Source organism: Culex quinquefasciatus, chromosome 2, assembly GCF_015732765.1.
Source record: "Culex quinquefasciatus strain JHB chromosome 2, VPISU_Cqui_1.0_pri_paternal, whole genome shotgun sequence".
Classification (NCBI taxonomy): Eukaryota; Metazoa; Arthropoda; class Insecta; order Diptera; family Culicidae; genus Culex; species Culex quinquefasciatus.
Window position 1 is genome coordinate 189,257,799 of NC_051862.1, and position 24,761 is coordinate 189,282,559.

The window sequence follows — 24,761 nt, forward strand, 5'->3', positions numbered from 1 at the left end:
AATAACACATGACTCATTTACGGTTCCCATATTTTCATTGTGTGACACGTTTCGCGAGCGGGCGCCTTTTTGGCGCCATCAGAGGGATGACATTAAAAAATTTTGCTGATGAATTTTACAAGACCCAACCGGCATAACTAATGTTAACCCTCTGCTGCAATTTTTTTTTTTTTGTTGTAATATGCATTTATCTATGTTGTTTGATTATTTCATTCTAATAACATAAAGGCCTCATAAACACGACCAAATATTTCCCCCTTGTAAATTACATGTTATTAAAAACATTGACAAAACACATAAAACAAACCTAAAATATTGAATGCAGGGTTAACTCACTTAGATAGTCCTCGAAAGGTTCCGTGTGGCCTGTCTTCAACGATGCCGCCTTGGCCATGTTTGCCTCCTCTACGAGATCCTTTCCTGAATTCTCGAAGAAAATGCTTACAAGGAAAGCCTTTTACCACGACGAGACGTCAACAAATCATCCCAGCACGATAGCAATTTATCACTTTATTTGCACTAAGGTAAGATTCTCAACAACTGATCACTGTACAAAAAACACCATAACAAAAATCCAACAATTAATGGCACTACCCTAAATACAACATTGTAACCATTTCATTTCTCTTTGACAGCATAAATATCGCGCGCAACATGACACCTTCCGTCACGGTCACGATCACGAACTCTGAGCCTTTAAGATTCTTGCAAAGATTCTGCATCAACCGCGAAGCTGCATCCAAAGAGTGTGATGTCAGCCAGACACCACCATCCTCTTCGACAACAAAAGTTCAATGAGTTTCACCCCGAGGCAATTAGTTGGAATTAACGCGCGCACGCCTTCCCTTGGCAGTTGTGGCAATATTGCTCCTTTAAGTGTATGACACAAGTTCGGTTTCTTTTGCGGGACAGGGAATTTGGGTTGAACGTTTAAAAATTAATACGCGACGATTGTCGTTAACTTAAGCACCTTAACTACTGCTCAGCAAGCTGTCAGAAGACAGACTGGCTGGGATTACCGTCTACCTAAGTCCTGTTTCAGCGGTAGGTAGGCGGTTATGATAGGTTTCGTCGTAAAAAAAGGTGTTAAGGTATCAATTCGGGGACATTTCAGCAAATCCCAATCTTAATTTAACAGGGACATTTATGCAAATACAAATTTAACAGCTTGCAATAAAATGTTTAAAAATCATCATATCGAATAAAATTCGCAATCCAACGCGATAGATTATTCAGACAGGTAAGCGAGACCTGCCCAACACAGTAGTACGACACACATGTGCTAGAAACGGATCTAAAATTAACCTTCCCGTGCCGCTTGGGGGAACAATTCATCGTCCGGCCAGGCGGCGGACACACGGTTATTAGTCTGTGAGATGTGGTCCACAAACGTAGTATACTCGTGTCAGGTTGGGAGATGAATCTTCTAGTAATGTTTAGGGTGGTCTAAATCTAATTTTCAATAAGGTTTGATTAAGTTCAACTTTGAAAAATACTATTTCTAACAACTTAATTGTATTTAAAAGTAAATAAAAACGTCAACACTTCGTCGCCGTCGTGCTAACTTGTCGTACGTGCATTTTGGGCCAAATTGAGTTAAGAACGACATTTTGTGCAGCTCACAATGCCTCACCTTTTGACCTTCACAGATCCCCAAAATTCGATTTCAATCCTGAGATATTTAACAAAAACCGAAAAAACTCCGTGCATTTTTGTCACTTTACATATGAAAGTAGTTTCAATCTTGTCGTGCTATCTTGTCACTCCTGAAAATTGATGTAAGTGCGACAAAAGGCCAAAGGATTTCAGGCCAGGAAAGTCAGGATGCGTTTGTCGCACGTACAAGCTAGACTATCGTAAACATTTGTAATTATAACTCAGGACTCCAGCAACCAACTTCAACCAAACTTTGGGACAATGCACAGAATGGTGAGCCAAACAAAACGTGTTTGTTATTGTTTACATTGCGTGCTCTCGTTTTTGAATATTCAAGGTCAAACATTAAAACGCGTTTTTCTCGGAACGTCAAAATGGCGGGTGCGACAAGATAGCACGACGACGTCGACTTAACCACAGCATGTGGTCGATAGTAGAATGACCTTGGTTTTGTTCGAAAAGTTTTGGGTTCGCTCAAGAAAAATGCAAAAAAATGGATCACCAATTTTGTTGCGGCTACAAAGGTTGAGATTTCAGAAATCCTTGATATCTGGTTTTACCTTCATTTAAAAAATGTTTCCGTGTTACTAAAAAAAACGATTAATTTAAATTCAACATACAATTAAAAATTCCAATAAACAAGTTTCTGCATCAACTATATCAATTGTGCATATTAATGCAAAGTTACTAAAATATTTCAATATCTTGAAAATGTAACCAAAACATTTGAAAGAAACTATGAATTCTTATCAACGGTATTTTTTTTTTCAAATTTGCTCAAAATCATATAAGGCCGTTACAACAAATAATTTTTGAAGTTTATGTCCCTTGACTCTGGCCAAATTCGAGGGGGGGGGCAAAGAAATAAAAAAAATATTAAAATTACAAGCCATGGTTTTAACATTTAAATGAAAGAAGTGTTTTAAAATGCATTTTACACTTGCCCAGATGCTTTGCAATGTTTAGTTTTATCAAAATATTGGTGAAATATATTTTTTGTCAAAAAAAATGCAGTACTGTACAACGGAATTTCACAAAAAATATTGTTGATCGATCTCAAATTTACTAAATAAGATTTCAAACGCAGGAAAATGCATTTATTTTTTTTTTGTTCGAATTCCTTCATTTCTTTGTTTGTTTGTTTTTTTTTTTTTTTTTTTTTTTGATGTAACATATTCGTTGGACCAAAAAGGTAAAATCGGATTTGCAAAAAATCAAATTTTGCAATTTAAAAATACAAAGCTGAAAATTCTTCGAAAAAAAAAACTGCTTTAAGGGTTCACTTCAACCAAGGAAGTTGTTTTTTTTCTTCTAAAATTTTTAAACTTACGAAATAATTTGATTATAAAAATTGACAAATTTTGTTGCAAAAGTTTATAAAAATAGCAGTTAAGGGTATAAATAAAAAAAATATATCGATTATTCCTGTAGGTTTGAAGATACTAAAACGTCTGTAACAAAAATCTGGGTTTAAAAGCTCTGGTTGGAGCGTCCAATTTCCCGTCCCGGGAATTCCCTGGATTTCCCGGAAAAAATATTTCCCGTTTCCCGGGAAATTTGTAAATTTCCCGGGAATTCACGAAATACAAGCGGAAGTAAACATTTTCCTTCCTTTTTGGCATCAATGTTTTGAAATTATACAAAAAATAATTATGAGAGAATTTAATTCATTTCAATCTTCATATTCATATTGAACTAATTAGCTTTTCTGTAAATTTTATGTCAAGGTTTAATTCAGATAATATTTATTTATTATTTAGGAATATTGTTTGCTTATATGTTGGGTAACAAAAATTACGCTATTATTGATTGAATATAAACTATTTTATTTTCGACAACCTATTTTAACGTTTTTTAGTTATATCATTTATATAATTCACCTCTTCCAGCCAGTATTAAAATTGAGATTTGTTTGACATTTTTGTTTATTGGTTGAAAATTGAATTGATATAATTAAATTATTCAAAAAGAGTTGTTCGATAAGAATTTGTTTAAAAGTATTCGAGAAATTACTGTTTGTTATATAACCATATAACGTCATGATTCGAAATCCGGACACTTAGTAGCATACCATTTTTGTTATAGCTGACAAAAAAACATGTAATAAGTTGGAAATGAAGAAATATCATCAGGATGTAGTATTAACAGTCAGTTTTAAGAAAATGCCTGCAAAATATGTCTTTTTTAACAATTTTTCATCAGAATTTGAACATTAAAATGACTTGTTGTGCTTCGAATCCCGGACACTGATAAAAGCTGATTCGAAATCCGGACACTTTTGCTTCGAATTCCGGACACTCGTTTTTGCTAATGAATCGCACAAATTTGGACTGAAATGTTAGTGAATGGCATTCTTTAGGTCTCAAATAAGCTGATAACATTAAAACAATCGATATTTTATATAAAAATTTGCTTGAGTTTAAGGAAATCAAAACCATAAATTTTTGATTTGCCTTCCAGGTGCATCGGACGCCTATGAAATATTTCACGTGAAATGTTTCGCATTTTTGATAATCTTATAATTTTATTGTATTAAACTGTTTTGACATTAACTACAGCGTTCAAACAAACTTTAAATGAAAGTTGATATTAGAATTCATCAAATAACACAGTTTTGACATTCATAATGCGGACCTATATCCAAATAATTGATAAAACAAGATGAGGTGTCCGGGTTTCGAAGCGTCCGGGAATTCGAATCATGACGTTAACTTAAATTACAACATAATTGAAACCATGAAAAATGATTTAAAACAACTTTGTATCATATGAAATTTACCCAAAGAATGCAACCATATTTTAAAAACATGCTCCAAACATTTTAAAACTTTGAATTGTGATTTCATGAAATAGTGTTTCAAGTTGAATAACGCTAGAAATAACATTTTAAAGGCAAATTCAATGATAATCTATTTATTCACATGTTGAAAATACTTGCTCTGGAATAAGTTATTTGCCATGAAACACAATATTTTTGCATGATTTTTTCACTTTCAACTTTATGGTCACTGAGGCAAATTTAAAAACAATTTTATTGTTGTGGAGCATAGATTTTCACTATCCAAACACTTTGGATAAACAAATTCTGCTCAACAAAAAATACTAAAAATTGCAGAATAAATTTCGTTAAATTTCAAATTTCCCGGGAAATTTGTTAAAAAATTTCCCGTTTCCCGGGAATTTTGTAACCCCGGGAAATTGGACGCTCTAGCTCTGGTCGATGACCGTAAAAGTACCTATAATTTAAAAACGATGCTCATTTACAAATAAATGTGCAGAGTCATTATGGAATGCAAATTTTTAAATCTTGATGTACAGTCGACTCTCTGGCTGTCAATCTTCTCGAGATCAATATTGCTCCCGATGTCAATATTTTTTTCAGTACCATCAAGTAGCATGCTTTGATTGTTCGCTCTATAATTTGATACCTCCCGTTCTCGACGGTCCCTTCAATATCGACAACGTGAGAGTCCACTGTAGTTTTTTAAAACATATAAAAAACGCAAATTGAAAAATACGTTTTGAGAAAAAAACTGAAGTAAAAAAAACGGGGATTTTTTTCAGTACAGCTTATAACTTTTTCTAGTCCGAATTATAACCAACAACATTACTGAAGACACCAAATCGACAAGAAAGTCCTTCTCAAGATACACATTTTATAATATTCACATACATCGAAAATGTGTATGAAAAAAATAGTGATACAAAATGGCTTCTTTTGTATAGGGAACGTATGAATAAGTAGATTTGAGAAAAAAATGAGAAAAATAAGTCACTGTGAAAATTATGAGCGAAATTGGTTAACGGTTAAGAGTCGCTTTTTATCGATGAAGTGGGTGAAAAAAACTTTTCATACAAAAACGTCTTTTTTAAATCGTTAATAACTCGGATCGTTTTGCGGTCTTCGACAAAGTTGTTTGTCATAAAATTTTACTTAGGAAACGCCATCTTTTGGCGGAATTTAGAATTTTTACTTTTCCCCATATTTATTTTCGATTTTTTCCATACAAAACTTCAACGATAAAAAGCGTCCCTTGGCTCAAAATTGGCACAGTTACTTATTTTTACCTAAAGAATCAAGTTAGGAGGCTTACGATTTTCCAAAAAAAAAAAATCTTGTCACCTTAACGGATAGCCTCCAAATTTGATGGAACATGTATGAAGAAACTTAAGCAAAGTTGTTTATTTTTACATAAGGAATCAATGTACAAATAAAATTAAAAAATACTTTAATTTTAGGTAAATATAAAAGGAACAATCCTCAAGGAGCCACTCCACCCCACATCTCACTCTGATGACCGGGATCTCCCCGCCTGCAAGATTCTCAAATTCTCAAGGTTGGGCACTACCAGTTGGCTGCAGCTGTGGATTGAACAAACTAATTGAACCGCGAAAATGTAAACAACGCGTGTCGTCGCCGCTGTCGAGCTAGCGTCGCAACAACAAACTCGGAAACACTAATAACAACAACAACACCAACAAACTATAATTTACCATTAGTGGCTGCCACCTCACAGTAGACAAAATTATGGTGTTTTTAAAAGTTTAAAATGAATAAAAATTTTGTGTCAGGAAAATGTTTAGTTTTATCTCAAACATGTGTAAATTTACCTTTTTTTACGTGTAACTTCACACAATAATGAAAGTAAAATTTACATTTAAAAATTATAAACTCTACTGTGCAGTCAGAGTGGAAATAGAGCACACGCAAATCACTCACAGTGGGAAACGCGTGCCTAATTGCGTGACATGCTCAAAGAGAGCAATTTGCGGATGATTGTTTATTGATGCAGCTGATTGATGCCGGGCGCGGGATTAAGTTGTTGTAGCTTTGATTAAAGAGCTTGGTGCAAATCGAGAGATCAATAAAATCTAAAAGTAAATTAACAAAGCCAGTTTTGAGTTCAACATTGAAAATTTTTGAACATAAATTTTATTTCAACAGAAGGATAATGATTACAAAATATATTATTAAGATCAAAGGGTAAACCACAAAACAGTGTTTACAAAAAGAGAACAAAACAAAGCTAACCTGGAAAGAATTTATTAGTTATTCAGTTAAATCTGAAATCAAAACAATCAACAATGAAAACAGTAAACAATTATGACGCAGAAAGTAAAATTGTTTTACTTTTATATATACAAAAAAATACTCAAAATTAACGACATCAACCCACTGTCCGCGAAACCACAAACCGAACTGATCTCAAATAAAGTAGCAAAACTCTTGCTCGCCCTTGCCCACCCAAAGATCACACATGCAACCAATTTGGAGAGTCGAAAGTCGAGATGAGCGCAAAAGGTTTTCGGTGGACGGCTCAATAACAAACCATGAAATAAAAATTGAAAACGCGAAAAACGAAAGAAAGAGCAAAAATCACACTTTTCACACGGTTTTGTTTTTGTTTTTGAGGTACGCGCGCGCGTTTTCTAAAATTAGTTTTGGCGTTTACATTAATCGACTCTTTGCACTTGTCTGTGTGTTTTTTTTGGTTTACTCAAAGATTTTAGACTCTTTTTTTTTCTTCACAAATACACTCGGCACATTTTGCTGTTATCTCGCCGCCGCCACCGCGCGCTTAGTTCGAATGTGTCGGTTACGTCGTCGTTATCTTGACGTTTTAGCACACTTTGAGATTTTATTTTTCTCTTCTTTATGGTTGTGAGACAAATCTGTGCTGTTGATCAAATCGCTGGAATCTTCGGGAGCTCGAACGAGAAAATCAGCTGAGATTTCCACTATTGCAAAGCACTTCTTAGTCACTTAGGACAGCTTTCTGAATGTTTTTTTTTCGAAACTCAAAAGTGATCTTTAAGTTTTTGGCCACAACTAAGTACCAAAGTCTGATTTTTATGAAAAACTAGCAAAACCTCCAAACTTGAAACCAGTGAAAACCCGCGATTTTCCGTAAGTTCCAAGTCAACGGCGATTACCGAACGGACGATTGCGACAACTGTAGCGACGAAACACGACAAAGATCGCAGTTTCCACCGAACTGGGTGCTAAAACGTAGACCGACCCCGTAAGCAACCGCCGAGCGAGCAAACTTTACTGACTGGCAGCAGTGAGAGAAAAGACGTCGCGACGACGACGAGAGGAGCGAAAATCGCAAATAATTCGTCACGGCAGCAGCGGTCTTAGAGAAGACGCGACCGCGTCAATTGGCAACTCCGAATGGAATGGACTGCACTGCCAGAAGAAGAAGGAGTATAAGGAGTGAGGATTGGTCAAAAGTGCCCCGTGATAGTGGGACGACATAAACAGAGAGATCGGTGACAGATCTACAGATTGGATGTCGGGAGATCACGCTGAGCGCGAGAGATGGCGGGAGATTGCTGTTGCAGGGAAAAGATCAGGGATGAAATTGTGAAACTTATTTCTATTAATCTGCACATTTCGTGCCATTCGTTTCATTAAGGCACACAATTTTTGTAAACAAGAGTGAAAGGGATAAAGAGATGTAAATAAGAGTGTACAAAAGTTAAATTCCCATTGAGCAATTCTCTGCGATTTCGGTCATTCGATTTTTTTTGAATTTTTAAATCCGGCTGAAACTTTTTTGGTGCCTTCGGTATGCCCAAAGAAACCATTTTGCATCATTAGTTTGTCCATATAATTTTCCATACAAATTTGGCAGCTGTCCATACAAAAATGATGTATGAAAATTCAAAAATCTGTATCTTTTGAAGAAATTTTTTGACCGATTAGATGTCTTCGGCAAAGTTGTACGTATGGATACACGGTAAATTTTTTTGTTGTAATTTTTAACTTCACTTTTTGCCTTCCTCACCTCAATGAGGAAAGGTTATGAAATCACTTGAAAAATGAACTTCTTTATTAGACCTCGTAGACCCACCTTCACGTATACCTATCGACTCAGAATCAAATTCTGAAAAAATGTCTGTGCGTGTGTCTGGATGTGAGTCCGTGCACCGAAAAATATGCACACGATTATCTCCGGATTGGCTGAACCGATTTCGACCGTTTTGGTCTCATTCGATCCGTCTTGGGGCCCCACAAGACCCTAGTTAATATTATGAAGTTTAGTAAAGTACTTCAAAAGTTATGCTAAAAAAACGACTTCGAATAAAGTTCGGAAGATTGTAAAAAGGGTGGTTTTTGTAAGAAAATCCGTCATGCTATACATAAAAAGGTAATTAAAAGACCTTTCCAACAAGCCCGATGAAGATCTGACAATCCTATTAAAAGTTTTAAGCACTTAAGTGTTATTTATGCACATTTCGGAGGCCGGATCTCAAATATTTTGATGAAAACGTTGTCCGGATCTACCATGCGACCTGTCTTTGTATAGGTAATCAAAAGACCTTTTCCAATGAATCTAAATCGTTACACATCTGACAACCCTATCAAAATTTATAACCACTTAAGTGTTATTTATACACTTTTTTAGGCCGGATCTCTGATGTTTCATATTTTAACATTGTAAATCGAACCACAAGTTGCTGAGATATCGACATTAGAAAATTGTGGGTTGTTTGGGTGAGACTTAGAAAACATCAATTTTCCTGTTTTTTAACCTTTGCATTGCAATATCTCAACAATTAAGGGTCGTATCATCAAAGTTCAAAATGCAAAATATAAAGAATTTTCTCAGCTTTTCAAAAATATTTTTCTCAAAAGTGGACAAACATAAGCAATAATTTTTGTTTTTCATGTTTTAACATTGATAATCGGACCATTAGTTGCTGAGATATCGTCATTAGATAATGGTGGGTTATTTTGGTGAGATTAAGAAAACTTCAATTTTCGTGTTTCTTTTTCTTAAAGCGACTCTATCTCAGCAACCCGAGGTCCAATCTTTAATGTCTCTTAGACAATTTTATAGAAAATTTTCTGAACTTCTCAAAAAAAATATTTTTAGAAATAGTCACTTATGGTCACTATTTTTAAAAATTGAAAAACTGCAAATATTTCGCTAAAATCAAACTTTCGGTGGCTATATCTTGAAAACGGAGCCCTTTATCAAAAAATCTGTAAAGTAATTTTCGATTGCAAATTCAATTTTGCATTAAAAAATAATGTCAAACTTGTTTTTGCATGAAACTTCGATTTTTTCCAAAAATCACTGTCACAATCTTCAATTTTTTTTCCGTTTACCTATTTTTTTCAAAAGTCCTCAACAATACCTATAACTTTGCCGAAGACACTAAATTGATCAGAAAATTCACTCAAAAGTTACAGCTGTTTGAATATTTACATACCATTTTTGTATGGACAGCAGCCAAAATTGTACGGGGACTTGTATGGGTGAACCAATGAAGCCAAATAGCTTATTTGGTCATAGGGAAGACCCCCACAAAGTTTAACCCTCTACAACCTAACCCTGCCTTTAGACGGGCTTCGATCTGAAAAATCGCCAAAAATCCATTTTTCAACCAATTTTTAATCTTTAAAGTGCATTGGAAAGAAGAACTCTTGAAATTTTAGAAAATTTTAGGGTTGAAAGTTTTGCTTGTTTTATGTGGCTTTGCCAATGTTTTTAAAAATATCATTTTTTTTAGGGGTAAACTTTGGCTGTGTTTTTTACTAACATTTCCTATATTTTAAGTAAACATAAGTATGCAGTAATTTTTGTAGTGTCCCAGACTATGCCTCTACGCATTTGTTCACAATATAAATGATAATGGTGCCATTCTATAGCAGAAAAAAGTGAAAAATAAGTAAAAAATTGAAAAAGTGACTGTAAAAACATGAAAAAATTAGATAGGCAAAATGTAATGATAGGAGGTGGTAGAAAAGGCCAAATACTACCAAAAACAAACATAAACTAAACAAGATAAATGAAAATTAAAATACTAAAAATAAAACAAGAAAAATATAAAACAAAAGAAGTGAAGTTTTTTCGTAGAACAAAAGTTGCTCAAAATGACCTCCTAAACACGGGAAAAATAAAAATTTTCGAAAAAAAAATTTGGGCAGTAGAGGGTTAAGTCAAATCAAAAAATACAAATAATAAAAATGGTCGCAATCGGCCGATTTCGTAGAGAGTTGCTCAGCTGCGAAATTTGTATTCATATGAAATTATATGAACGAACTAATGATGCAAAATGACTTCTTTGTGCATACCGCAAGCATCAAAAAAGTTTCAGCCGGATTAAAAAATACAAAAATTAAAATTAAAGAAAAAAGACCGATTACGTAAATTTTTTTTTTTGAAATTAAATATGTCTTTATTGAACATTCTTATAATAATTACATTTCATTTACATGATAAGTGGTATGGCCTAATGCTCTTCATCTTTGTTGTATTTTTCGTTTTATTATTAACTGATCACATTTATTTATTTGCTTCAAATTGTTTTACATTATTGCATTGAATTGAATACATTTGGGTAAAAAAGAAAAAAAAAATCACATTAACAACTAATCCTAACTTAAAACTAAAAAAAATAAATTCATTGAAATATTCAAAATCACTAGAACGAGTAAACTACGAACTGTATTTTAAGATGAATGCTCCAAGCGTTCTTACTTGTTCCTGGCGAGTTTTGCAACCACGCAGTGTTGTTGTCATCTCGATGAAAATGTTCAAAAGTTCTTGTGATGAAAACAGGTCACTACTGCCTTCACCCGTTGATGTTGGTTGGTTTTCCCTCGGTTGCTGACTGAAGCCTGGAGGTGTTGTATGCTCTGCAACTTTTTGCCGCTGATTCAACGGCAATGGCTGCAGATTTGGAACCACTCGAGTAGATCCTGCTCCAGGTGACGCCAAAGCAGGAAAATCCACGTCCGTGTATGCTGGTGGTGTTTTGCGACGATTTGGTTGGTGCCTCGTCGTCGCTTGCTGCCGAATTTTTACAAACTCAGCACGTTTTGGGCAGCTTCGATTCTTGGTAGAATGGTCGCCGCCGCAATTGAAGCATTTCGCTTCGATGTTCTCGTTGATTGTTTCGCAAGTTTGAGTTTTGTGCTCACCTCCGCAGGTTGCACAACGACTCTTGATGAAACAGTTCCTTCCACCATGTCCAAACTGCAAGCAGTTCGAACATTGCGTCACGTCACGGTGCACTGAACGATAACGTTCCCAAGTCACGATGATGTTGAAAATTGCCCGAACTGGTTTCAGCTCAGACGGCGTTGTCGATCCTTTCTCGAGATGAACCAGGTACAGTTGATCACGATACTTGATGTCCTTGTTGTGTCTCGTCATCTTGAAGACTTCGATCACGTTCAACTTAAGAGTTTTAAGCTCTTCTTTCAGCACACTCACATCCATGTCGTACAGGCCTCGGAGGACCTGTTTCATGGGGCGTTTACCTGGATCGTCATGACTGTAGTATTCAATCTTTGTGTTGTTCAGGAAATCCCGAACGTAGTTGTAATCCTTTCTGGTAGGTAGCAGAATTTTGAGTCCATCAGCACACAAGCGAATGGAAGCTCGTAAAGCACCAGATTTGATAAACCCGGTCAGCCACTTTCGCACCGAATCCGATGACGATGTTTTCACAAAAAATGGGTGGCAATTTTTCTCGTCGTTCAAATTCTTCCTTCTCGCTCACGTCCACAGGGAGGGTAGCGAACTGGTTTCCAGACAATTTTTGAGCGTCCTTGCTCAAACTGCCTGGCTTTGCAGGTAGCGCTTCGGCATTCTTTAGCTTCTTCAAATCTGCCGATCCTGCTGGTGAGGACCGCCTCTTTTTCTTGCCGTGAGGCATTTTTGCACTTTTTAAGCACTTTTCAGGAGCTAATATCCAGGAGTACCTCACTGATTGGTGTTCCACAAGGGAATAGAGACCGATTACGTAGAGAAATGCTCCATTTGAAATGTTAGGCTCTATTTGTATGTGAGCAATTCTCTACGAAATCAGCCGATTTTGACTATTTTTATTTTTTTATATTATTTGACGCAAATTTTGTGGGGACCAAATAAGCCATTCTGTGTCATTAGTTCTCACATACAAGTCTGCATACAATTTTGGTAGCTATTATAAAAATGGTACGTTAGTATTCGAAAATCTATAACTTTTGAAAGAATTTCCTGATCGATTTGTTATTTTCGGCAAAGTTGTAGCTATTGATGAGGACAATTCCGTATTAACTTTTCAACGGGGCGAAACCAAATTTTTTACTTCAGTTTGTTTTTCAGTGTTGAAGAATTGCTAATGATAATTTTATATGGCCCTTTGACCTGTTACATAACATAAGGGATCTATTTCCAACTAATCATATATTATGCTAATAAAAAATATAAAATACAACCCTTTGCCACAACAGTACAGTCGCATACAGCTCCACCGTTTTAGTCGGTCTACCATGTACGATTCACCGCCGACATCGACAACGAACAGATCAGGTTTACTCAAAGATCGTCGTCATCGTCGTTAGGTGAAACCCGCAAAATCAAATATCAAAGCGAGCAAAAAAAAACAGTCATCATTTAGAAACATATATTTCTGCAGAAACTGTTGATACAGCCGGCAAATTCGAATTAATTAGAAAGAAACCAAAAACAGAACGGTACGCTAATGGGATGACCGCGGACAAACAGGATTTTGTTTAATTTGATTCTAATTATAAACAAATGAGCTTTCCATATGGTGGGTTAGAACAAGCTGCCAAGAAAGGGTGCAGAAATTTTAATTCAATTTGTTTCACAACTTCAAACACTCTAGAATGTAGTTTCTGTAGTGGCTAACGGGTTAATTAATGAAATTCCATACAAGCAGACACCGCGACTCTGCGCGATGCTCTTTTTGTGAATGAAACAAGTGCATGCCTACAACTTTGCACATTAATACCGACGAGTTTGTTTCATTCTTCGACGAAGCAACGAATACACATGTTTTTCCGCGAAGGAGATCGTCAACAGCCTCGTCGACGACGACGGAGATGATTTATGTTTGGAGCGTCATTTTCACTCCGTTTTTGCGCTGCACTTTTTGTGCTCTTCATCATTACTGATACGCTGGCTGGCTGGCCCGAAACGGAAGTTCAAGGCCTTGATCCAGATCTTCGCACACGGCATCGGAGAGCATGTCCACGTTTGATGCTTTTGAATCAACATATAGAAAGTGAACTACGCACCGTTTATGGACTGGAAAAATCTATACCCTCGCCAGATCTTCGTGACCGACTTGGACAGATGCCCATCAACGTGGGTTATACTGGTGTTTGTCAATCACGGAGCACTTCTTTTGGAGTCCCTCGTGTTAGGAAATGTTACAAAGCCAAGAGAAATTCATGCCACCCTTACCATAAATCAGGCCCGATACGACGAAACGCTGTACGGAATTTGTAACACTTTTATCTTCGCAGGTCATTCATCAGGCGATGTTGAGACTCTTCACATTAGGAAACTCCACAGTTCCGTAATCTAATCTTAAGTTATTCAGAACTTCTTAAAAATTTGGACTCCTCTCCATAATCGTTCTCCCAAAAAACACGAAATAAGCACAAAACTGCAATAAATTAAAATAATCTAACAGATATGCACCATTCCGAAAATTTATTAGATTTGCATTCGGCAAGGAACTAATTTGGAGACACTATAGACGATAAATTACCACCATATTCTTCCCGATGAAACAGGTCCAGCCGACTAAGACGAAGTTGAAATTGCGTCACCAGTTGCGATCACCCCCACCCGAAGCTAGAAGGGAACTTTATGGCAGAAATCGTCGTAGGTGGAAACAGAAGCTGAAGCAGGTAGGCAACGAAAAAAATACATCAAAGCTTCTTCTAAACAACCCCACACTGCGCTCAGGTTGTTGATGAAAACGGCCTTACAAAACACTTGCATCTGCTACTGCAGTGCGCTCTGGTGACGGAAAGACGGACCATGTTTTGGCACCCGGTGCTAGTAAACTGTCAACGCGGTCCGATTAAGCTCGTAAACAGCTGGACCGGATGGGTGCTGGTAGCTGGCAGTGTTGAAGAAATGTTGAACACACTAGGTTCTAGAGGCAGCAACAGGTTGCTGTGGGATGGATCTAGCAGATGGTGTGAAATTTGTGATGGAATTTCATTCTTTTTTGATACAATTTAATTTAATTTAATTCTATAAATCACTGGTTCTGATTTTTGAGTAAAAAAACTACACTTTTTTAACAATGTTAACAATATCAACCCCACTTAACCGTTTGGTTATAAAAATGCAAAAATACTTTAAGTAAAAATAAATATTCTCAATAAACACAATTTGAAGAACTAATTGAAGAACTCAAAAATTACAATGTAATAAAATTTTCAAAAAAAAACCTGTGGATTATGAAACATTTTCATTCACAATTTATTTGAACAAATTTTATTTTGAACTTCAATCCTCATTTACTTAAGCATAAATCATAAAAAAAACAGTTATCATGTTTTTAAAACCATGTAAAAAAAACAGCAAAAATTTCTCAAAAAAAAACGTGCTTGAAAATCTAAACCGTTGTGTAAAAATTTTAAATTTAAACAGAGTATTTTTTTTTTTTTTCATTTTACAAATATGCAGCTATTTTCCAGAGTTACAACCATCGATTAAAGTTTGTATTTTTACATTTTGCCGAAACTTTGCAGAGTCCTTCACTATGACTAACGAGGCCATTCTGTATCATTGGTTCATCCATACAAATTTACCCATTATTATTCTACTTTTCACAACAACAATTCTACTTTCGCAAAAACATTATTCATGATTTATTTATTTCTAGATATGTTTTGAAGGATAAAAAAATTAAACTTTTGAGATACGGCCTAGCAACAACATAATTTGTTTGGCAGTGCTGCCATTTCGAAATATATTTTTTTTAATTAAAAAAAACATGGGCCAAACAACATTTTCGGTGATTTTTAGATTAAAAATTAATTTTAGCATCGAAAAATAATTGCACAAATGTTCCTAAAGTACACCTAAAGCTTTCATGGTAAATTCACCTGAATGTTTTTTTTAATAAATTATTTTAGTAAATTTATAATATCTAGATTAAATTTTCAAGACAACCTATCCATCATGGGTTTCCTATGCAGATAAGACCTTTTGAAAATTAAATTTAGACATGCAGTTTTTGTTTAGCTTTTTCAATAGAATAATGCTCAAACTTATTTTATAAATTTAAAAAAATCCAATAAGCACAAAAAAGGGATATAAACGGGGAAAAATAGTCATTTTGTTATCGTCCAAATAGACCTGAACTTGTGAATGCCGATATCTCGGAAACTACGACTTTTATTGCCAAAAGAGTAACTTACGAGAATGTCTGCTTCAAAAATTTAAAACCTACACTGACTTGCGGAAAGTGTTGCCTTATCATTTGTTTGTCTTGATAAAAAAATTATAATATTTTATTAGAAAGAACAGAAAATTTCACGGAAGTTATATTTAAAAATTAGATCAATAGTTGCTGAAATATTGACATTTGAAAGTTGACAGTGCTATTAAAGCTATAACACACAGTCAGAAAAAATGTGTAATTTTACCTCCAACATTGTGTAAATTCACAACTTTTCCGTTATATTGTCACTCTTTCAGTCATCATAAAAGAGGTTTACACATATTTTACTGTGCAAAAAAAACTTGTTTTTCCTGTTTATTTCCCATATGTGACTGTATCCCAGCAACCAGACTTCTAATCTGCAAAGCTTCTTAGACAAAGTAATTCAAATTTTTCTGAATCAACTAATGAAAAATCAGACATAGGCTGGGCAACCATAAGTCCTATTGAAAAAGAAGAAAAAAAGGAATAAAATCGATTCCAATTTAATTCCAAAAATAAGGTGAAATTTTATGTTGGTCATGTTTTCTGAAATTATACAAAAACAATAATTTTGAATGAGAATGGCAACACTACTCTTGCTACCCAAAAATTAAAATCATGATAAAACAATTATTGGTAATCATCAAGAGGGAATACATATATTCATTTTTGGCACACTAAGTTTTTCGACCTATGTATTCGGAAATTTAATTATTGTTAATAGGTCAATACACATTTACGAGTCCTTAGTTGACATAACATTCATACACCAAATTTAACTTATTCTCATATTTAAAAATAACAAGTGAATATTAAATTAAATGTTGAAGATTTTTTATGATCAATTTTAATCATAAAATCATATGATTACCTATGTCGTTAAAAATATTTCATAAAACCAACAGTTCCAGCTCGACTAGCTAATCAAGTGGTTCCAGCTGTTTGGTTTTCTCCACTCGTATTATGCTGAGAGCAGTCCATCCCTTTTCCAATGCCAATACCAAAATACCGCCCTTTAAAACAATGTTTCTTTTCATAGGCCTGCGTGTATTTTAATCAAAATTTAAAAATAATTCAAATTTAATATCTTCGATTCCTGACTTCTCCGTGCTTCTTGGCGAATCCAATTCACTCCACAGGAGAAAGAAGAAGGCGATTAAAAAAAAAACCTGCTGACTTGCCCCAGCCCGGACTGTGAAGATCGCGTGCAACATAAACAAACCTCAAGCACACCACACCAACACCACTAAAAGAATCATTTGTGTTTACACGCAAATCACCTTGCCGCGATCACCACCACCGAACGGCTTTCGATGACGTCATGCGGGGAGAGAATCGCGTCTTCGCCATGACAAATCGGCCGGAATCTGGATCGGAATTTTTGGCTGATTCAATCTGGGGGGTGGGGGAACAAATTCTTACCAGACATGGTTCCGCTCTGTATTGGTATTGGTTAACTCTCGTTGAAAGCGGATTCCGGTGATCCTGGAACTTCAGATTCGCTGTCCAACTGATTTTGCTCAATTTGACGATCAGAACAACCCACGGGACGACGACAGCCTACGCGAACCAATGTTTCACACGTGTCCGGACTCCGTCGATTTGGCCAAACTTCCGGAAGCGCAGATTTTCACCTTAAAAATAGCACTTTTCCAAACATTTGCTACCGAACCGGTCGCGAATCGCCCGCGATATTGAACGACACCAGTAAACAATCACGAACCACGAAGCGGCCTAAGCACAACTGACGATCGCGTGGAGTTTAGCATATGACTTACTGGTTAGTCTACGGTCTGACGCGATCGCGAGACCGAAAAAAAATACCTACACAACTCTGACTCTCGCGAGGGACTCCCACGACCGAACCTGATCGACAGTGGCGTATTTTCACGGCGATTCGATTGCGGTGTTCCAAATCGATTAACTTACTGTCGGATTTGAGAATGCGCGAGATTTCTTGGGACTTGCGGCTTAAACTTGAGCTGAAGATACGATGGGCAAGACCGGACTGAGACGGCTTTTCAGTGTAAGTGATTCGCGTGCTGTATTTGGTTGCAATTCATCGTAAAAGCACGGTGCTTAAATGTTTGAGTTGTTTATAAAAAAAAAATGAATTTAAATCGAATCTTATGGTCATAAAATTCTCATTACAAGATTATTTCTTTTAAAAAACGTGTAATTTTGATGTTTCGTTGCATGCATTTCCAAAAACTCTTTTACAATTTTGACTACTAATAATTAACACTTCAACAAATAGTGATCATGGAAACCACAAAAGTCGGTAAAATTTAAGTAAAAATGTTTTCATGAATTATGATATGTGGCAGTTTATAATTCAAGCAAAACAATGTAAATGGGCTAAAGCCGAAGTGTAAACAAAGAGTCTGTCTTGCTCGTTCCTAATGTAAACATCCACTGATGAAGTAGGACAGACTGTTTGTTTACACTTCGGCTTTGGCCCGTTTACATAGTTTTGCTTGAATTGGTACATGCCTCAAACATTTTGTGATACTTTTTAATTTATTCCAAGTCAGAAATTAGGCTTTATTCGTCAATACTTATTGCAAAATAAACTAGTGTAAACAAATCCTACAACCAACGTACCGTTCCGGAAAAGTAAAAAAAAACCACGCGAAGCAATGTGAGTAAGGTCGTGAGGTAAATGTTTATTCAAACACAAATGTTTATGGGCAAGCACAATTGTGAGAAAGAGAGAAATTCGGAGAGACGACATCAAGAAATGACTAACTGGAGTCGGTTTCAATGCAAGCATACTTTTTTTTAGACCTGGGATTCCTCTTCACGCTAGAGAGAGAGAGAGAGAAAGCACAATCATTTCGCGAAGATCAAGTACACTCACGCACACACTAAAGTACAATCGAATGGTTTGTTCTTGCGTCTTGCAAGAAATACCACCAAGCAACTCGATTATGACGAATCAACGGACGAGGCGTTATTTGCATTTCGCAGCAGTTCCACACACCATGATGTCATCCCGTGTAAAGAAGAAAAGACTATCAATAAACCATTAACGGCTTGCCGGCTTGGATAAACATGTTTGGTATTTAGCTTAAAGTAGGTGTCAATACCACCACCAATCGCGCAGAAAGGAAGCAAATAATCGTTTAGAAAAACAATTGTAGGAAGTAACCTTACGACCCACTATCGCAATTCGCACCTCCATGATATGCATAGTTGGCAAATCAAAGGGTTAACCACAATTCCAAATTAAGATCGACTGCGGGATACCCACACGAGATTGCGATTAAGGTTTCGAATCGTAAAGAAAGAAGGTGATAAACTGGATCGAGAGTTGAATGAAGCTGTTTAAAAAAAGCTTCGTTTGCTGAGTCGAGTCGAACACAGTAACGCTATCTGTTGGTAAGCACCAGCACTCAATTGGGTATAAGTGGAGGATTCGACGAATGGGAAATGCTTCACATTCGATTCTGATGATCGAATCGATGCTCGAATGCAGTTGGATCAGTTTGTTCGATCGATTCGAATAAACTCTTCGCAAATAAATAAGATTTTTTTCAAAATACAAGGTATCGTATTTTGAAAAAAAAAACTAATTCATTTACTAGCTTTAGAAAAGATATTCAAGTAAAATTAAATGAATTAACAAAACCCATACAAATCTCCATATGTTATTAACAATAAAAAATGCGTATTTGAATATGTAAAACTCATGAGAAACGATTTTCTAATCGAATGGGTGTCTTTAATTAATTTAAATCAAAAAATAATGTTCCGTTTTCATGATTCAGGCATTTTGAGGTTATCCCTCAATTTCCCTTTTTTCCTTGTATCGTAAACGTATCTTGTTCATTTTTTAGTTTTTATTTGCTTTTGTTGGTTTATTAGTTCGCATTAATAATGCTACAACTTCCAACTGAGCAATTCTCTGAGATTTCGGTCATTCGATTTTTTCTGTATTTTTTAATCCGGCTGAAACTTTTTTGGTGCCTTCGGTATGCCCAAAGAAGCCATTTTGCATCATTAGTTCGTTCATATAATTTTCCATACAAATTTGGCTGCTGTCCATACAAAAATGATATGTGAAAATTCAAAAATCTGTATCTTTTGAAGGAAGGCCCATTTTGATATGTTAGTCTTGATTTAAATTTTTTGAAAATATTTTTTTTCGAAAAAATCGGAAAATTTCACGAATGTTTCATATTTTAACATTGTAAATCGGACCATTAGTTGCTGAGATATCAACATTAGAAACTGGTGGGTTGCTTGGGTGAGACTTAGAAAACAACAATTTTCTTGTTTTTAAACCTTTGCATGGCAATATCTCAGCAACTCAGGGTCGTATCAACGAAGTCCGAAAAAGCAAAATATAGAGAATTTTCTCAGCTTTTCAAAAATATTTTTTTCAGAGGTGGGCAAACATGGGCACTATTTTTAAAAAATCAATAACTGTGACTATTTTGAAAAAAGTTACATAAAAATGGCTATAACTTGAAAACGGTGCTTTTTATCAAAATTTCACTAGGGTACTTTTTGATTGCAAATTCAATTTTACATCAAAAAATGAAATTGAAAAATTTTTGCGACCAATATTTCGATTTTTTGAAAAAAAAATGTATTGAATAAAAAATCATAACTCGGTCAAAGATTTTTTGCCCATTCTGGAAATTTCTGAAAAGTTGGCATTTTATGTCCTCTAAAACATATCAAAAAATAAAAAAAATTTAAAATAGTGTTTTTTTGCAAATCAAGTTTTAGTGACAAAAAGTTAAATAAAAAATCACCAAAAATTTTTTTACCGTATATCATTTTTTTTCAGTGTAGTCCATATCCATACCTACAACTTTGCCGAAGACACCAAATCGATCAAAAAGTTCCTTCAAAAGATACAGATTTTTGAATTTTCACATATCATTTTTGTTTGGACAGCTGCCAAATTTGTATGGAAAATTATATGGACAAACTAATGATGCAAAATGGCTTCTTTGGGAATACCGAAGGCACCAAAAAAGTTTCAGCCGGATTATTGATCCTTGCACTGTAACTTGGATTTGGCCCGCACTTTTCTCTCGCACTTTTGACAACAAAATTTCCAAAAACTAGGCAACCAGCAGTTGTTTATTTTCATTTCTAGTCGCAATTTCCACCAAACTGGCCATTCGCACTTTAAAATTGCGATTGATAGGTGAGCAACATCGGCTCGCTTTGATCATTTTTTGAGAAAATTAAAATTTCCCAAGCCAGTTTGACAAGTCGCAATAGTGCGATCGATAGCAATAATTTAGTGCGAAGTCCAAGTTAGTGAGAATTGCGCAATAAAAAATACAGAAAAAATCGAATGACCGAAATCTCAGAGAATTGCTCAAGGATAAACGCATATGTGAACTTGACATTTCGGTCAAGTACGTTTCCCATACTGGTGGGCTACATGTTTCAGGGTGTAATATTACACGGAATTTCATAAAATAATGCAAAATTAATTTTACACCCAGGCCTTTTAAACGCAGCTGGATTACTACTTTTCTTGCTGAGTAGTCCATATCATAAAAAATCGTCTTCGGAAAATTTCGTAGGTACGTTGGAAGACTACACCGAAAAAAATAGATTAGGATTTTTTTTTTGCTTTTGTCACTAAAAATTGATTTCTGCAATTCCGTCGTGACACTGCTTACTTTTCCTGTCAATCTCGAGCGACGAAACGGCCTACTTTTCACTTGAAAAAAATAATAGATAGGGAAATTAATAATTTTCAATACCAGTGCTGAAAAGTTCAACTTTAAACACTGAAATAGGTGCTGAAAAGTTAAACCTTTCAGCACTAGTATCGAAAAGTATCATTATTCAATTTTTTCTCTTAACGCAAAAAAGCTTAAAAAACAAAATGTAGAAAATTTTCTCAGCTCTTCGAAAACATATTGGGCACTTTTTTAATTTAAAAATGGATATAACTTCAAAATGGTGCGCTTTATACAACATTCACTAAAGTACTTTTTGATTGCAAATTAGATTTTACAAAAAAAAAGATTTTTTTTTCAACGTTTTTAGATTTTATAAAATCACAATTTAAAAAAATATAGCTTTGGTTTAAGTTTTTTTTTGCCAATTCTGAAGTATTTTATTTTTTTTGGAAAAATATCAAGGAAAATATGCTAAACTTACAAATTTTGATCAAGTTTAGCCTTAGCTCTCAAAAGTTGACATTCTTTAAAAAAAAATTTTTGTATGTTTATTTCAACAATAAAATGGTCTAAAATATTGAAAATAGTCCATATCCAGTAAGTGGACGTAACTTGGCATTTAGCTTTTATGTTTTTACTAAGATAAACCCGCACTACAACACGTTTTGCATCGATTTCTGATCTATTGATAAAGTTATTTTTTAGACGTCAAAACTAAAAGTGTTAGTACCATGAAATCACGGAAAGCTTCCCCTCGTATTATTTTTCGCAAACTCACATCCTGGCGCAATTCCTCGCTCCCGCAGCGTACACCGGTACGGTTGCCTCGCTCCGGGGTCCCACTTGCCGTAGCACGTCCTGTCCATCACCGACGCCACCGACGGACGGTTCCGCCACAGCTCCTTGACCAATCAAATTTAGTTCGACGCCCCACTCCTGGTAGTTCACTTCACTTTTTTTTCACTCAAGTCGCCACTCTAAACATTACGACCCACAAGTTCTTCACGCTCACGGTTTCTCACTTTTCACGGCACGAATTTTAATTTACTCACCCTACTCTCTTCAACACACTAATGCACCATTTTATCCGCCATAAATTATTTCCGCACCGTCATTTAATGAATTAACTTAAGGTTCTTCTCTATACCGCACAATCAAACTTTCCTAAAAATAGTTTCCCCGAAAAATTCATCAAACCTTGCCGTACGATCGTTACCGGCGTGTCGTCTTCTTGGCTGAATAGCACGAGACTCTTGACTCAAGTCACGGTCTTCGAGTGATCTTCTTCGCCGTTGGCAGTCCACAGAGTTCAGCTCAGCCGCCGTGGCCAATAATTTTCCGCGTCTTCCGCATCTTCAGGTTTCACAGCTCTTCTTCAGCTCACTTTGAGATAATTAGACAGAGCCGCGTTATAAACACACCAGAAATTTGAGAAAAATATCACATTTCACAAGAAGTAGGTCCGAAGACTTCCTTAATCTCCCCCCTTTCTTAACTTTTCAAATCAATCACTCAAAGGAGGAGCAACTATGTTTACCCTAACTTTGCTACACCAACAACAACCTCCAAGAGATCCGTTGCACCTGGGCCCCTCAAGACGCCACCGAAGGGGACACAATGTTTTCAACGGCCGCGGAGGAAACCACTTGTTTGGTTTTGATGTTGACTCATCGAAACGCTACAACGTCTAGCTGGGCAGGTTCAAAGATCTGCACTGAGACGCGGGACAACTAGAACCGCGATCAACGCGGAGATCAACAGAACGTCCCGTGTCCCACTCCCACTTTTCCTCGTGCAAACGAAACGGTTTGTGGGTTGGCCACGGGCCACCAGTCGTCGGGGCCCGTTTGGCAATTGTCCCTCGGTTTTCCTTCACGGCGTCCGATACACATATAGCGGGCACACGCGCACACATCCACCCACACGCTCGAGACGCGCTTTTCATTTGGATTTTTTTTTTCTGAGTTTATTTCGTTCCTCTCGTGGTCGTGTCCCGTGGAACGACTTTCAGGAAAATGAAGGGGGATAAGAGACAAGTGGATGTGGATTTTAACAGATTTTAAAAGTACTTAAAAACTAAATGATTTTAAAGGAAATTTTCAATAGCAGTATAATACAGGCAAGATGAGATTAGCCGAAGACATCGAATAATTTCAAATAATAATCGAGGCTTCGGATAATCGAGTCTTGACAGTATTGTTAGGTAATTGTTAAAACCGAACCTTCAAATTCAATATCTCTTAAACTAAAAAGAAAACATTAAGATGAGAAGTGAATCTTGTATAAAATTTTCTCAGGAACTCGATGGTAAAGTTGAAATTCATGTTAAAATATGCGCTCTGCTCTAAGTGAAAATAAGACAACAAGTTTTCATTTGCACTTTTGCGCAACACACACTTAACATTAATTTTAATTAAAAGTGGACTGCGTGAAAATTGAGTTTTTGCACAATTTTCACGAAAAAAAAATTACAAAATAAGAAATTTTGCATCATTAATTTCTCCATGCAAGTCTCCATACAAACTTAGGAGCTGTCCATACAAAAGTGCTATGAAAACGTTGAAAAAGCCGTATTTTGAGAAAAGATTTTCTTATCGATTTGGTAACTTTCGGTTTATTTTGTAAAAAAAAAATGAAGTTTACTCAGTGTTATCTAATTAGCTTTAATTTTTCAATTCGCGATATCCCTAACTTTTCCAATATGTTGCAAATGGGTAATTCTCCGCCAACTCGCACAGCAGTTGCTCCGACCCCTCTTCGATTTGCGTGAAACTTTGTCCTGAGGGGTAACTTTTGTCCCTGATCACGAATCCGAGGTCCGTTTTTTTTATATCTCGTGACGGTGGGGCGGTACGACCCCTTCCATTTTTGAACATGTGAAAAAAGAGGTGTTTTTCAATAATTTGCAGCCTGAAACGGTGAGGAGGTAGAATTTTGTTGCCAATATGACTTTTATGTAAAATAGTACGCCCGATTTGATGGCGTACTCAGAATTCCGAAAAAAAAACGTGTTACCACTAAATGTTAGTCGTCGCATGGCTGTTCATGGTCACCCACGACAGACACGGACGTTGAAACAAAAAGAAACGCAAAAAGTAACATTTTCAAAAAAAAAATCGTAGAATCGCGATAAATCGTGATGTTGGTAAGCAAACCCCTTATGTTTATAGGGTAGAGGACCCAGTTTTCGCCTTGCTCCAGTTTTTGCCCACCTACTGGATTCAATCTGTATTTAGCAAACTTATACCA

General features: G+C 35.8%; 1 protein-coding gene across 2 annotated transcripts in view; it reads right to left on the minus strand.

Moving 5' to 3' along the window:
* LOC6035288 (leupaxin) overlaps positions 1-23,203 on the minus strand; it is a 59,198-nt gene extending 35,995 nt beyond the window's left edge. Inside the window, exon 1 of one of the 2 annotated variants that reach the window (XM_038255083.1) lies at positions 22,291-23,203. In XM_038255083.1, the coding sequence (XP_038111011.1) occupies positions 22,291-22,378 (88 nt within the window). In that variant the 5' untranslated portion in view covers positions 22,379-23,203. The remainder of the gene's footprint in view (positions 1-22,290) is intronic. The other variant, XM_038255084.1, reaches the window with a different exon arrangement.
* Positions 23,204-24,761: the final 1,558 nt, after the last annotated feature.